This window comes from Sinohyriopsis cumingii, chromosome 5, assembly GCF_028554795.1.
Source record: "Sinohyriopsis cumingii isolate HCF-2022 chromosome 5, ASM2855479v2, whole genome shotgun sequence".
NCBI classification, from domain to species: domain Eukaryota; kingdom Metazoa; phylum Mollusca; class Bivalvia; order Unionida; family Unionidae; genus Sinohyriopsis; species Sinohyriopsis cumingii.
In genome coordinates this window covers 55104270-55118941 of record NC_142965.1, presented here as the reverse complement: position 1 = coordinate 55118941, position 14672 = coordinate 55104270, and the positions used below count along the sequence as shown (strand labels likewise).

The 14672-nt window shown below is 35.6% G+C and overlaps 1 protein-coding gene across 3 annotated transcripts in view; it reads left to right on the top strand.

Annotated features, from left to right (window-relative positions):
• LOC149799209 (ubiquitin carboxyl-terminal hydrolase 9X-like) overlaps window positions 1-14672 on the top strand; it is a 197299-nt gene that overhangs the window by 115628 nt on the left and 66999 nt on the right. For all 3 annotated transcript variants that reach the window (XM_089958476.1, XM_089958475.1, XM_089958477.1), the window contains exons 34-41: window positions 315-525; window positions 1163-1281; window positions 2532-2633; window positions 5483-5661; window positions 7298-7471; window positions 8621-8762; window positions 9261-9346; window positions 12491-12582. In XM_089958476.1, the coding sequence (XP_089814602.1) occupies window positions 315-525; window positions 1163-1281; window positions 2532-2633; window positions 5483-5661; window positions 7298-7471; window positions 8621-8762; window positions 9261-9346; window positions 12491-12582 (1105 nt within the window). The remainder of the gene's footprint in view (window positions 1-314; window positions 526-1162; window positions 1282-2531; window positions 2634-5482; window positions 5662-7297; window positions 7472-8620; window positions 8763-9260; window positions 9347-12490; window positions 12583-14672) is intronic.

The following is a 14672-nucleotide window of genomic DNA, read 5'->3' as shown; positions in this document are numbered from 1 at the left end:
TCAAAAACTGCTGAGCAAAGACTAAACTAGTAAAAAAATTGACTGCATTGACAAGCCCAGATTTCTTGGCTAACAGCCGTTGCATTTGTCTTTGAGGATGTTAGCCAGGTGAGTGATCTCCGAGCTTCCTGCCTTTCTATAAAGGAAAGGCTTTTACCATTTTCCAGGATCTCCCTTTTTATTCCTGTGTAATTTAAATTCTTTTTTATTGTGGTACCTTCTCTTTTTTGTTTGAAATGAGTAGTTAAGAACTTCGTCTATGAAACCTTTATTTTATGACAAACTTATGTGGTGTATGTAACTTCATCTTCCAGGAGTTGGTGGAGGATTTTGTGTTTCCTGCCTCAAAACTTGTGCTGCAGAGTCGAAAGTTGACAGGAGAATTCCCATCAGACCAGGCCATCCCGGTGTGCTCTGCACCTGCAACAATAACAGCTGCATTTGATCTGGCAGTTGCTCTCTGTACAGGCTGTGTCATCAACTTCAAGTGCTTAGCAAATATGTTGATGGAAATGTATTATAATGGTATGTACATAGAAGACATTACCTGCAGAGTTGCATAAAGTCTGATGTCATTCTAATGAGTCATTGTCAGAAGATTATGCCTAAAAAATTGAACTCCTACTCGCAGTAAAAAATAAATAATAAAAAAAATCATCTTTCATTATGTTGTAAATGAGTTTACAGTTATGAAAATTCTGGTATTGTTTGTATCATAATATACATGCCATATCTAAGTGAATTTGGGATTGACTGTTGGTTTTTTAATTTGTGTCGAAGTTCAGTTGTTGTGCCAAGACAGTTTAATGTCTGTGTGTTGCCTATAAAACCATATCAAGATGAATAAATTAAGCATAGGGATTCTAGAAATACCAAGATAATTATAATCTACTCTTGCCTTTTGGATAAGTGATAGACATAATTGGCAGGACTTACCCACATCTTTACCTGATATGCACAATATCCAAAGGAAAATGCAATTAAACCCACTGTTTCACTGTTATAACTGACACAATATGCAGCTTTTATAAATGTGTGTGGAACATTCATATATGCAGTCATACATTTACAGATGTAGAAAAAACACAAAAGAGGACTCAATCCCAATGTTAATATTGTCATTTATTACCACAATAAAATATTATCTTTCTTCAAATTTCAGGGGAACCTTCATTAACTGAATGGGAATACTTGCCCCCAGTAGGTCCCAGACCCTCAAAAGGATTTGTGGGTTTGAAGAATGCTGGAGCCACATGCTATATGAACTCAGTCCTACAACAGGTAATAGTATAGCCTTTGAAGTGATCCTTAACAAACTTCAAAGTATTTACATGTCATTTTTTTGTTATAAATTTTTTAAATACCACTGACTCAACAGAAGGTGGATAGGTCTAAATTAATCCATGTTTCCATCTGTCTGGCCTTCCATCCAGCATTTGTTAGTACATCTGGTAGTGCAGTTTTTGATGGATTGCCATGAAATTGGGTAATTTGGCAACCTAGTCATTTGCTCTAATTCTTATATAAATTTAATGCCCTTTTTATCATGCAGCTAATGCCATGTATTTTAATCATTTGTGCAACTTGTCCCAAGGCTTTGTCTTATAGTTTTGTATGGATTGTTGTGAAACTGTACATAGTATGGTCACTATCTAATGATGCACATATTGAAAAATACTCATGCATCCATTATAAGAGTTATTGCCCCATTTTGACTTGAAATTGGATGCAGTGCACTGCATATCAGTACTTTTTAGTGGCTTGCACCATTTGCAGAAAGAGTTGTGCACTTTTTTTGATACTTTTGATTCCATCATGTCGGTAGGGTTGGGATGTGGGAGGAGTATTATATTGACATAAAAATATTGCTCACCATTCCTCAAGTTTTTACAAACTGTGACAGTTGTCTCACAGTAATTATAAATTGCAACAGTCTGTTATAATGTTATTTTCATAGAGGGGAGTTTATGTGCATTGATTTAGCCTTGCTTTGCCAACATATTGCAAAGATACTGCTTCAGTATGGAAATTTGTGATGATCATGATTTGTTCTCTTATTCAGGAAAAAAAAAAATCTTTAAATGGCTTCTCTTTAAAAACAGAATTAGACTGAATCTGAAAGAAAGAAAGAATCCTGACATGAAGGCCTTTCAGTTTAGCATAATGTAGATCCACTGTGGACATTGTTACTAAAAATACAAAATATATAAACAGTTTATATTGGCCATCTTGCATTGGGCAAGTTATACAAAAAGCATCCTGAGATAATGTGTTTCAAGATGATGCTGATCTGGCTGCTAACATCTTTCAATGCTAGAAAGAATCATACTAAACCCACTTCATGGCCAAGTGCTTTTGCATTCGACTTTCAGTTATATCTCAGATACATGCTGGATTTCAGGTCCAAATGGGTTTCTTGTTTTATTATTAAAACTTTTTCTTTGACAGGTTTTGCAAATCAAGACTTTATCCCAATGACCAAGAATACCTTTACGGTTTTTCTATAAAAAAAATTCTCCTCTTTTTTTTAGCTATTCATGATAGAACAGATCAGAACAAGTATTTTGTCAGTAGAGGGTGCTGCAGACGACATAGAAGAAGAGTACATTACAGAAGAGAAAGGAGAGGGCGAGGTAAGTGGTGGACCTGTAATGGTGATAATTTGGGAATCTTTGAACAAAGAAAACTTTTAAAATGAAATTATTAGATTAAATCATGTACAGTATACATGCAATTTGTGGACAGGTATTATGCTTTACCAGTAAAACCTTGCTGGTGTCCTGAATTACGATCGCTGTGCCGGACTTTTCCAAGGTCATTGTTATTACATTTTTTTTGGCACATTGCAGAATAAAACAAAATGGTCTTCAAAGCATTTTCATTTAGATGCAACTTTAAAATGACCACATATAAACTAGACATTTGTGTGTTGCCCACATCAGTGGAAGACAAGAGAGGTCACTATTCCACTAATGGTATTATGAACAATTTGCTAAGGTTTTAGTTTAAGTTTATCATTTGCATATTTTAATTAAATTTCCTTGATTGAGTAATATCAAGTAAACTAAGCAATATTCAAGTTTTAAACCATTGCTTAGAGAGAGAGAGAGAGAGAGAGAGAGAGAGATCTCAGTCGGGCTTCTAAACACTGAGACATAAAGTTGTTTCTTTTGTTGTGGAATTTTAATGCCATTTTTCTGCACAAGATATTCTATACATGGCAGCCAGTATTAATGGTGGATGAAGAACCCGGGAAAACCCAGAAAGAACCACCAACCCACGAGAAGCTGCTGGCAAGCTTTCTCACATAACCACATAGGCCGAACTAGAAACTCGAACCTATGCAGACAGAGGTGAGATGGCAGTGATCCATAATGGTAAGCTCTTTAGACCACTCAGCCACTCGGGGGGCCCCCCCATTTATTTTAATGTTTATTTTAATTATTTGGATTCTAAAAGTAATTCGTTTCTCTGGAAATATTTTGAGTACTCATACAAAATTCTTGAACAAAAAAATTTCATTAATTCAAACACCGGATTATTTCTTGTGTTTCTACAAGGAACTGTACGCAAAAACATTGAACACGATACAGCATACGTCATCGCCTTCCATCTTGGATTCTTCTTCAGGACTCGAACTTGAAATCATAAGAACATATCATTATTAGGACTTCTAAAAAATGTTTTCATGGATTATTCTTTGATTATTTTTGGGATTTGATTCTTAAAACCGTGAGTTCATATTTTTTCATTTTTACAGTATTTTTCCAGGGAAATAAATTGTTTGTTACATTTTTTCAGAGCATGTTGTTTTCACTCTTGTGTTGCTGTTTATTTGAGCCTAAACAAATAACATAAGAATACACACACATTCATCCCTTGGTTTAGTTGGTACTAAATGAAAATGGTGATATATGGACATCCAATATAGACATGACAGCAGCTGTCTTGAAAATCCTGTTATTGCTACACCTGAAAGGTTGGTCATATCACATTTTTCAATAAAAGACTTGTTGCTCAGTGCTTGGTCTGCTAGCATCAAAACCAAATCATGTCATCTCATCTCTAGTTTGTCATAAATGAAAATGGTGCCAACCTGGCTACCCAAATGGGATGCACAGCAGCCATTTTGAAAATTGTGTTATCACCATTCCTCCTTTAAAAAAAGGCAGTTTGATGTGGGTTTTTTACCAAAAGACTTCTTGTGATGTCTACTTAGTCTTAAACAAAAATGGTGGCAATCTGATGTCCAATATGGACATTTTGAAAATCCTGTTATCACTACTCTTAAATGGAAAGTTATTTCGATATTAGATTTTCGTCAGAATAAATCTTACGGTGTCGAATTGGTCCTAAAGAAAATTGTGAAAATTTACTCACTATATGACCAACATGATGGCCATCTTGAAAATATTATTTGTGCTCCTCCAGAATAGATGGTTCACCAGTTGACTTCTTATGATACATTGTTGGTCCTAAACACAAATGGTACCAATCATACATTTAATATGGCTGCCAAAAAATGGCAGTTTTAAAGATCTTGTTGTCATTGCTCCCCCCTGAATCGATCTTCATGTTGACTTGGTGTTTAACCTAATTTTAGACTTCTAATGATGTATACTTGGTCCTAAATGAAAATGGTACCTATCTGACATTCAGTATATCCACTACAACAGCTGATCTGAAAATCTGGTTATCGTTGAATATTAGAGAGGGTTTTAACAGTGGTTAAAGGATGGAAATGGTCTTATCTTTAATCCCTTCCACCCTTTACAACATCGGTCCCATCAAGGGACACTTGTGAGATTATATAGGGTTATGATCTGTCATGACAGACCATGATTTGTTTTGCAGAATTGGTGGAAGTCAATAAGGGTTGTACTGTATTACAAACATGAGTCACCAGGGCAGTTTACTGGCTGAGTTGACTTTTTTTTATTGAATACAATACAATATAGTTGCATGATGTAGAACAGAATAATTTTCTTGAGTATGCCATACTGAAGAAAATGCTCATACCTGAAAACAACTGAGGGAATTTGGATTAACAGAATGGAAAAGCCAATATTCAAGGAACATAATGTGTTGGATGAGAGAGTATGAAATGGTAATTGAGAAATAAACTAAAGAAATATTGCAGTGGAAAACAGCAGCTAGCTACATTCTTTTGTTATTGTAAACATCTCTCACTCTTGGAATTTGCTCTTTTTCACATCATTTGGAATACCAGAATAAATAATTCAACAAGTGGGAAATCTTTTTGTCATCTTTAAACAAATGTTGAAATGGGAACAACGAAAATAATGTGAAATTACTTGTGGCATGCTCTTTTTATGAATTTTGTTGTTGCCAATAACAACAAATTTCAATACCCAACAATAAAGAACACAGATAAATTTAGGTACCAAAAGAAACGTTGCTTTGTATAATTTAAAACTGCATCCATGTGTATTGTATGCATATTGCAAGAGTATTTTTGCAGACAAATGTTGAGGTGGGTGAGGAGGAAAGGAAGGATGAGGAGAAGTCTGTGACTAACAAGGATGATGAAAGGAGGGAGTACAACCTGGGAGTGCTGAAGCAGATACAGCTGATATTTGGCAACTTAGCAGCCAGCAGACTGCAGTATTACGTACCTAGGGGCTTCTGGAAGCACTTCAAGTAGGGAGAAAATTGTATCACTATCTGAAGATTATCTATTCAAGTATTGTGTTTAAGTTATTACAGATCACATATTATCAGAATACAGTATAGGGTAAAGTATGAGCAAGGCAGCTTCTTTTCAACCAAACATGCAGCTTATTTTGTATGATACAGTCAGGTTGGGGCGGGGTCATTCTTGACAATTTATGAGCCCCTCCCCCCAACCCTTGATATTACAAACAATATATGTAAGTATTGCTATGTCTGTCTATCCATAAACTTTAATTTATGGAGCACAACTTAGATCATTTCAGGTGTCTCTTTTTTATAATTTGTATACATATTGGTTCAGATTTTCTTTTGCTGTTTCAATTTTTTAATAATGTTATTGTGCATATTTGTTTCCATCTATTCATTCTCTATATCTTCCTTTCTGAAGCATAACTCTCAAACCATTAAAAATGTCTCTGTTAAACCTGGTTCACCTATTGGAATATCCCATTTGCTATTCATAATTCTTTAGTTTCAGTATTTTTGTTTCTTTCTCTCCATCCATCCAGCAACACTTTTGTTTCAGGAGCATAACTCTCATACAGCAGTTTTATTCACATATTGGACTAGTGACCTAAACTAGCCTCTCTCAATAATTTTTATGCTTTTTTTTTTTCTCAATCCACTACTCCATTATCACACTATAGTTACAGGGCCATATTTCTTAAACCTTTAAAGGAACTACTCTGCTGGCCAAGTGGTTAGAGCATCTACTTAGATGTGGGAGCTTGTTAAAGCTGTGTTAAAAATCCAAATCACAAACACACACACACATAAACCTTTAAAGTTATCTCGAAACTTGTTCAACATATTGGACTAGTTATCCTAGTGTCCTTTTTCCTAATTTTTGTGTGTTTTTGTCCATCCATCCATATTATTTCGTTTTGCTTTCAGATACATTCCGTGATGACATTAATATTTGGAATATAAGCCTAACTACCTTCTGATTACAGCCCTTCCAAAAGATGAAAATTTGTCTATCTATATTATATAGACAAAGGGCAATAACGCATGCACATTACCTCCCCTTGCCACCAACAGGTTGTGCAAGTTTAAGCTTTCAGTTTGAACTGACAATATATCATTCAAATTGCCTCTCAAGATCAAATGAAAATTTGTGATATTTCATCCATTTATTAATGATTTTGTTGGGGTTTTTTGTTGTTGATATATTAAGGATTATTCTATAGGGTGGTATACATTACTTTTTTCAATTTTGGTGTTAATAATGTTGACTTTTTCACTTACACGGACATAGATCCATGCAGTATATGTGATCTCAGATTGCATGGATCTACACAGAAAAATTGTTATAGACATTCACATACACTTTGTCACCCCTTGTATAATGGGTGTTTCTGGCATTTTTAATGCAGTTAAAAATTCTTTATTTTCTTTACTTTGTCATTTGAGAATAGTGATGACAGTGTGTTAAATGCAAGAAGTTCAATGCCAGCATGGACTAGCATGACTCTTGTCCCGTGTCAGTACAAAATGTAGATCAATGGCTACTTGTAACATCTATGCCAGTTGATAAGAGAATACAGGTCTACAGAACCTACACTGATATAATACTGTATATACCAACATGTGTCTTTTACAGATTATGGGGAGAACCAGTTAATCTTCGTGAGCAACATGATGCACTGGAGTTCTTTAACAGTTTAGTGGATAGTTTAGATGAATCATTAAAGACACTTGACCAACCTGCAATTCTTTCCAAAGTAATGGGAGGATCCTTCGCTGATCAAAAGATATGCAAAGATTGTCCACATAGGTAAGTATAATGGAACAGATTGCCTTGGGAATTCATTTGTTAGTTTTATTGGTTCACAAACAAAAAACATTTGCAACACTTGCACCACGGGAGTTCCTAATAAAAATACTATGAGTCATGGTATATTATCTCAAGTGTCAGGTGTTTGTAATGTTTATAGGCAATCCACATGTTACAAGTATTTTACCAGTGTTATGAATGCTGAAAAATAAATTTTAGCCCAAGTTTTATGGTCTGTCTGTCTCTTAGATATTCATTTTTTGAGGGGGAATGTTGCTTTATTCCCAATCTGTTGTAATGTTTGAGCTTTATGTACATTTATGACATGGATATATGTTGAACTATCTATCCATCCTTTAATTTTCAGATGCGATGAACAAAAGCAATTAAGCAATGGTTGCTGTTGTATTGGTATTGATAACAACTGAAGAGAATAATAAAGAACGCAAAGTTCATATAGGAGTTCTAAATTATATTTTTGGACATATGAATACAAATTAGTGTTGCCTCATCATAACACCTTTGTTATAATGTGATTCTAGATATAATGTACTTCTTTGGACCAGGTAACCAGAATTTATATATGTATAACAATAAGGATTGAAAGAAAACAAGGCGAAATGTAGGTTCATATTTTCATTTCCCTTTCAAAACACAATTATTTTGATTGCCCCCACTATTCCATAGTTCTGTATATTATGCTATTCTCACCATATCAGTTTTGTGTATATCTCGGTTCTCAGTATGGCATGGTTCAATACATAAAGCAGTCAACAGTAATGGACCCTGACTACCACTTTATAACAAAGTAGAGCTGTACCAAAATCTGACATTCATGACTACTATTCCTTGTATTTTTGGACTATGCCATTGATAGACATGGTGGGGATATCAAGGATGAAAGGCACTGTCAAAAGTTGCAGCTGTAAATGTTTGTAAAAAGTTCTTGTTACTGAATGACAAGTTGGTCTCAGCAGTTAGCCAGTCCAGGATTGAAAGGTCAACTGTGCATGAAATTCGATACTCTTAATTTGACTATTTTTAAATGAACACAAAATAAGTCAGATGAAGAGTAGGACACCTCAGTGTATGGCTTCATTGTAAAAATTTGACAGTTATGTAAAAGCTGGTTTGTTTTTTTAATTTTAGGTACCAGAGGGAGGAACCCTTTACAACTCTGAATGTGGATATTAGGAATCACCAGAATTTGTTGGAGTCTCTGGAACAGTATGTGAAGGGAGACCTTCTAGAAGGTGCTAATGCTTATCACTGTGACAAGTGCAACAAAAAGGTTGGTGCTTTAGCCCTTAAGTGGAGAGGGAGATGATATTGCTGTCTGCCATGATAACAAATAATGTTGCAAAATAAAATCATAGAAAGTGGCATTAATCAGCTGTTTCATGTAAATGTAACTGGTACCCAGAAAGGGCAGTTCTTTTATATAAAAAAATGTTTTATTTGTGAGGGTACTTTGATTACTTTGAATTCTAATAAAAATTCTGAAAAATTGATAAATTTTATCAATTGATGATTACTCGGATTTAAAAAGTACTTCCCCTAGGTCATTTGTACCTTGTGCTTTAATGGTTCTTGGTAATTTTCAATAGCACAATCGCTTGTTTTAAGTTTTCAGTCCAAATGTAAATACATTGATATAATAATTGAATGTTCTGATGTTGTGAAGCATATCTTCAAACAATTTGGAGACTGTCCTCTGATTGTATCTGACACTTTATTTTGAAAGTGATGGGAAAAAATCTTATCTTTATCTTTGTTCGAATTTTCTTAGGTTGATACAGTCAAACGATTGCTCATTAAGAAGCTGCCAAGAGTTTTAGCCATTCAGTTGAAGAGATTTGACTATGACTGGGAAAGGTAAGTCAGAATTTGTACTCGTACAATTTTGCCTCTACTGATCATAGACCAGAAGCACACTATGGTCTGCTATGTGCCATTCATTGCCACAAATTTGTTATCACTACTCTGACGACACTACTGTGAGGATTTTCATCAAACTTCACAAACATGTTCATTCCAAGGTCTTGTTGATCCTAAATGAGAATGGTACCCCTCAGATAGTCAATATGGCTTCCACAGCAACCATTTTGGACATCATGTTATCCTTGATGCCTCTAAATGAAATGATCATGTTGAATTGTTTTTCACTAATATAATTATGATGTTGTCTAATTGGTCCTGAATGAAAAATGGTGCTGATGTGACATCACTATCGCTGCAATGTGGTCATTTTGAAAATCTTATTATACTTATTTCTAAATGGATGGGTGAAAATAAATATAATGTCTTTTTGGTCTTGAATGAAAATAGTGCTGTTCTAATCTGATCTTGATCCATTTTGTTATAATACAATGTTGAAATGTTGTTTTTGTTAGACTTCCTAATGGCCAATTGATGACTAATAATACAAATACAAACATAAGGATTCTTTTATGTTTGGCTCTATGGCACTAAAATCAGACTTGCAGGTTTCAGTCAAGTCCAGTTGAAAGATCTGTTTCTGTAATCTTACAGAAGCATTTCATTTTAATATATAAAAAACTGTCGTCCTAGTTTAGCTTTCATCAACTTTAGCTTCTAAATTCTGAAACCAAAACTCACCCTGAAATTGTCAGGTCTGTTATATAGTTGAGAAACAATAATGATTTGAACAACTGTGCATGTAACACTCATTGTCATGATGGCATGAAACATCCTACATTTAATTAAATCTAGTTTCCTAGCAGTCTTCTGATGATAATGAAATGTCCTATAAGTGAAATTTATCTTAGTCACCATGTCTAAAGAAATAGCTTGCGCAAAGAAAGCTAACCAAGCCTCGTGAACCCTTGCATTTTTACCAGTGCTGCCAGTATTTTTATATGCCTGCAATTAGGCTGTGTGTTTTATGTTATAATGTTGTAATGCCATCCATCTGTTAAATTTATTCCATTTAGTAACTCTAGTTCTCCATGATCCACAGCTGTCAAACTTTGTGGATGGCATGCACTTAGGATAAATAATGGTTTGTCAAGGTTACTGTGATAGAAAGAAGAAAAGCCTGGAGCAAACTTTATGAATTGCTTCCATTTTGCTGTAGGAAGAGGCCTTGTGATTTCACTGTCAAAGGTCACGGTTACAGAAGAAAATGATTTCCACAACAAATTTCAACTCCTGACAATGTACTTTCACCAATTGCACATTGGGTAAGAAAGAAACCTGTTGTGTTTGGGGTCTGAAGGGCAAGCTCAAAGTTACTGTGACTGAAAGAAGAAAATGGTTATTAGCTTTTGTTGTCATGGACCAGAAGAGCTTATGAAATGGCCAGTTGTCCATCATCTAATGTCCATTTTCTGACCATCCATTAGCACACAAAGTTGATATCACTATTAATCGTAAATCACATGGAAGATTTCCATTGAGTTTTACACACATTCCCAAGGTCTAGTTGGTCCTAAATCAAGATGGTGCTGCTCAGACATCCAGTATGGCTGCTATAGCACCCATCTTGAAAAAATTGATTTCTTATGATGTCTAGTTGATCCAAAATGAAAATGGTGTCAATCTGATATCTGGTATGACCCCTGTTGCAGCCATCTTGTAAATCATGTTACTGCTACACCTCTAAATGGATGGTTATATTAACATAGGGTTTTCGCTAAAAGACTTCTTAAGATGCCTAGTTGGTCCTAAATGAAATGGTGCTTATCTAATGTTCAATATCGCCACAGTGGCATTCATCTTCATAATCTTTTCACTCCTGAATGGAAAGTCATATTGGCATTTTCATCAAAAGATCTTAATTTGACATCTAGCTGGTTCTAAATAAAAATGGTGCCAAATGAACACTAATGTATTGGCCAGCTTGTAAATCTTGTTGCTGCTTTTTTCCTAAATGGATGGTTGTATCAACAGTTGATTTTCAGTAACAGACTTCTTATGATGGTTTTGGATGAAAATGGTGCTGATCTGATGTCCAGTTTGGTCACTATTATAACCATTTTTAAATCTTGTTATTACTACTCCTGAATACTATGTGAAATCTGCATGGGGTGATAACCAGAATGCTTCTTATGATAACTGGTTGGTCCTAAAAGCATGAACATGGTGACATCCAATATAGCCACCATGACAGCCATCTTGAAAACCTTATCAATATTCATTAATGGAAAGTCACAGGGACATAAAGTTCTTACGCCTTGTTGATCCCAAATGAAAATGGTGCTGATCTGAACTCCAGTATGACCACCTCAGCAGACATCGTGAAAATCATGATATAGTGCTACTCCTCAGTGGATGGTCCTATTGACATTGAGTTTCACCAAAAGACTCCTTTTGATGCTTACTTGGTTCTAAATGAAAATTGTGCAGATCCAATTATGCCACCACAGCAGCCATCTATAAAATCTTGGTACGACTACTCCTGAATAGATGGTCATATTCTCATAGGGTTTTCACCAGGGGACTTCTAGTGATGTCTAGCTTGTTCCAAATGAAAATGGTGCTGATCTTAACATCCAGTATGGTTGCCATTACTTTGTTTTTTCTAAATAATATTGGAGATAGTTTCAACACTTGGCAATTAAAAAGAAGAAATGGTTTTTATCTAGAATTCCTTTAGAGCACCAATTCCTTCGAGGAACTCTTCTTTCATATACTGTGACCAAATTTTGTGGAGAGCTTGCACACAAGATATGAGAGTTCTGTTGAGTTCAGGATCAGAAGGTCAAAGTTCAGGGTCATTCTTTTGTTACAGAGTAATCGCTTTGGTTGGCAGTTAATAAAGAAACCAATAGACTAGAGGTCAGAGGTCATGGTCTTGGCAAGTCTTTTAGGCAAATAATGGTTTCTGCACAGGAAGTTAAAATCAAGACCACATATCTTAGTCAGCAATCTTCATATCGACCATACCCTTCTAGTGCCTACATGGAGGACTATTTAACGTGGGACAGGTGTATAATGTGTTCTTCATGCAACTCATGCTTTAAAAGGTTAACAGTGCTCAATATTTTTTCTTTACAGAGAAAGTGCAATAAAGTTTAATGATTATTTTGAATTTCCAAGAGAGTTTGACATGGAACCTTATACAGTTCAAGGATTAGCAAAAATAGAAGGTAAGTAGATATTTTTTATTTCAGTGGATTTTTTTTTTTGAACATAGCTTAGAATGTTTCTTGTTTTGTTTCAAATTGCAAAAATAATATTTTAAACACTTCGACAATCATGGAATTAAGAATGCCTGTTATATCAGAACCTTATCCTTCCCCCCTCTCTTTGTTATTATAAAAAATTGGCTTTGGTTTATGTCTTTCCATCCAGATGTGAGTGTATCACGACATACAACTCCTAAACTGATCCATTATGGGTTCTTGAACCATGGGATATGATTTGGATAGTCTGTTGATGTGATCCATCCCTTCAGGCAGAACTTGGGGAGGAATACTTGGGAATCTGTATAATTATATATATAATGTATAGCTATTTCAGTAGTTTTTATTCCTCACAACTCAAACAAAACTGCTTAAAGGAGACCAGAAACCAATGGAAATATTGGATAATAATAAAGGTACTATAGCAGTAAACCTTATTCTGAAGTATCATCTGCGACCGAAATGCCAATATTAAAATGTTGGCCTATCTTCTAGGAGCTGAATTTCCGTGACCTGGTATGCAAAATTTCTGCGCCTATTCGGTTACTTTCGGGATGTGACGTCATAGTAGCGACTCCAGCAGCCCAAGTGGGAGTTGCCAGAGTAAAAGACAATACCGTTTTGCGTTGTTTACGGATGTAATAGAACATTAAGAAAAGCCTGTGGACAACATTTTTTTTTCTTTTCCGAAAGATAAAGGCATAATGAAAGAATGGATACATTATTACAAATGAGTCGATTTCAAAGCAATACCATACAGCACTATGTGCTCGTTACATTTCTCAAAGAACTGTTACGAGAGGGATTCTGAAAAAATGGCAGCTCAAGGATACGCAAATGCTAGGCTTAGACAGAAAGTTGGCTCTGTTCCAGACATAACGTTGAATATTTTAAATCCTGGGAAAAGTGTTGAACGTGCGAGTTACGAAAATAGGCAGAAGGCCGAGTAAGTGACCACAAAATGCAACAATCAATTCACAGATCTTTTATCTACACCAGCAGTGCTAAAAATAAATCGGATAGCCCGACACCCTGGGTCCCTCTGGTTTTAGTTCCGGCCCATCCTGTATTCAAAATGAGGTGCCCGTCAGGCTTGTCGAAACAAAAATTGTTTGCCTGAGGAAACTTTGATTGCGCTGGTGAAATTAGTAAATGTATTTTCAAGATGTTGACATGCATGCCTTAACACGGCACAATCTAAATCAAATCACTACTGTCCAAGGTGAAATTTAGATTTGATTTTAATCAAATGGAGGCTTTGCCAAAAATAATATTCTAAACCTGTCGTGTTTCGAGAAAACACAATTTTCAGTAATCTTATAAAAATTACAAATTTAAAAAAAAATCATTGTATACATGTAGTATTTATAAACGGTAATCTGTAATGATTGGAACTGATATAAAATTATTCCTTGGGCAGTTTAAATAACAGCGATTAAAAGAAAAGAGGTCAAAGTTTCACATTAAATGGCTGACAATAGAAACTGGGGGGGGGAGTACTATTGACCCAACCCCTTGCCCCAATGTGCGAGCGCCCATGGGACGTACCTTTTCTCCATGTAATACGCCTTATTATTCCCCCAGGACAAGCCCATTTTGCATATTCTGGTCAGCTCTGGCTAAATTGCAAAATAGCTAAAGTTTTGATTTAAGTACGCAAACAATAAAGCCGATGTGACCGTTCCGGTGGCCTAGTGGTTAAAGCGTCCGCCTTGGATGCGGGAGGTCGTGGGTTCGATCCCCGGCCGAGTCATATGAAAGACTTTTAAAATGGTACTAACAGCTGCCTTGCTTGGCGTTCAGCATTAAGAGGTTAGTGTTAGGACTGGTCGGCCTGGTGTCAGGATAATGTGACTGGGTGGGACATCATGCTACATGTCTGCGGCATGATGCCCCAGTGCTAGACATCACTATAAACTGCCACATTGCAGACATCGTAGCGATATGACTGAAAAATTGTTAAAGCTACGTTAAAAATCAAAATCACATCACATCACAATAAAGCCGATGTGACTGATGAACATATTCCATCCTTGCATTGATCTTGTGAAAAG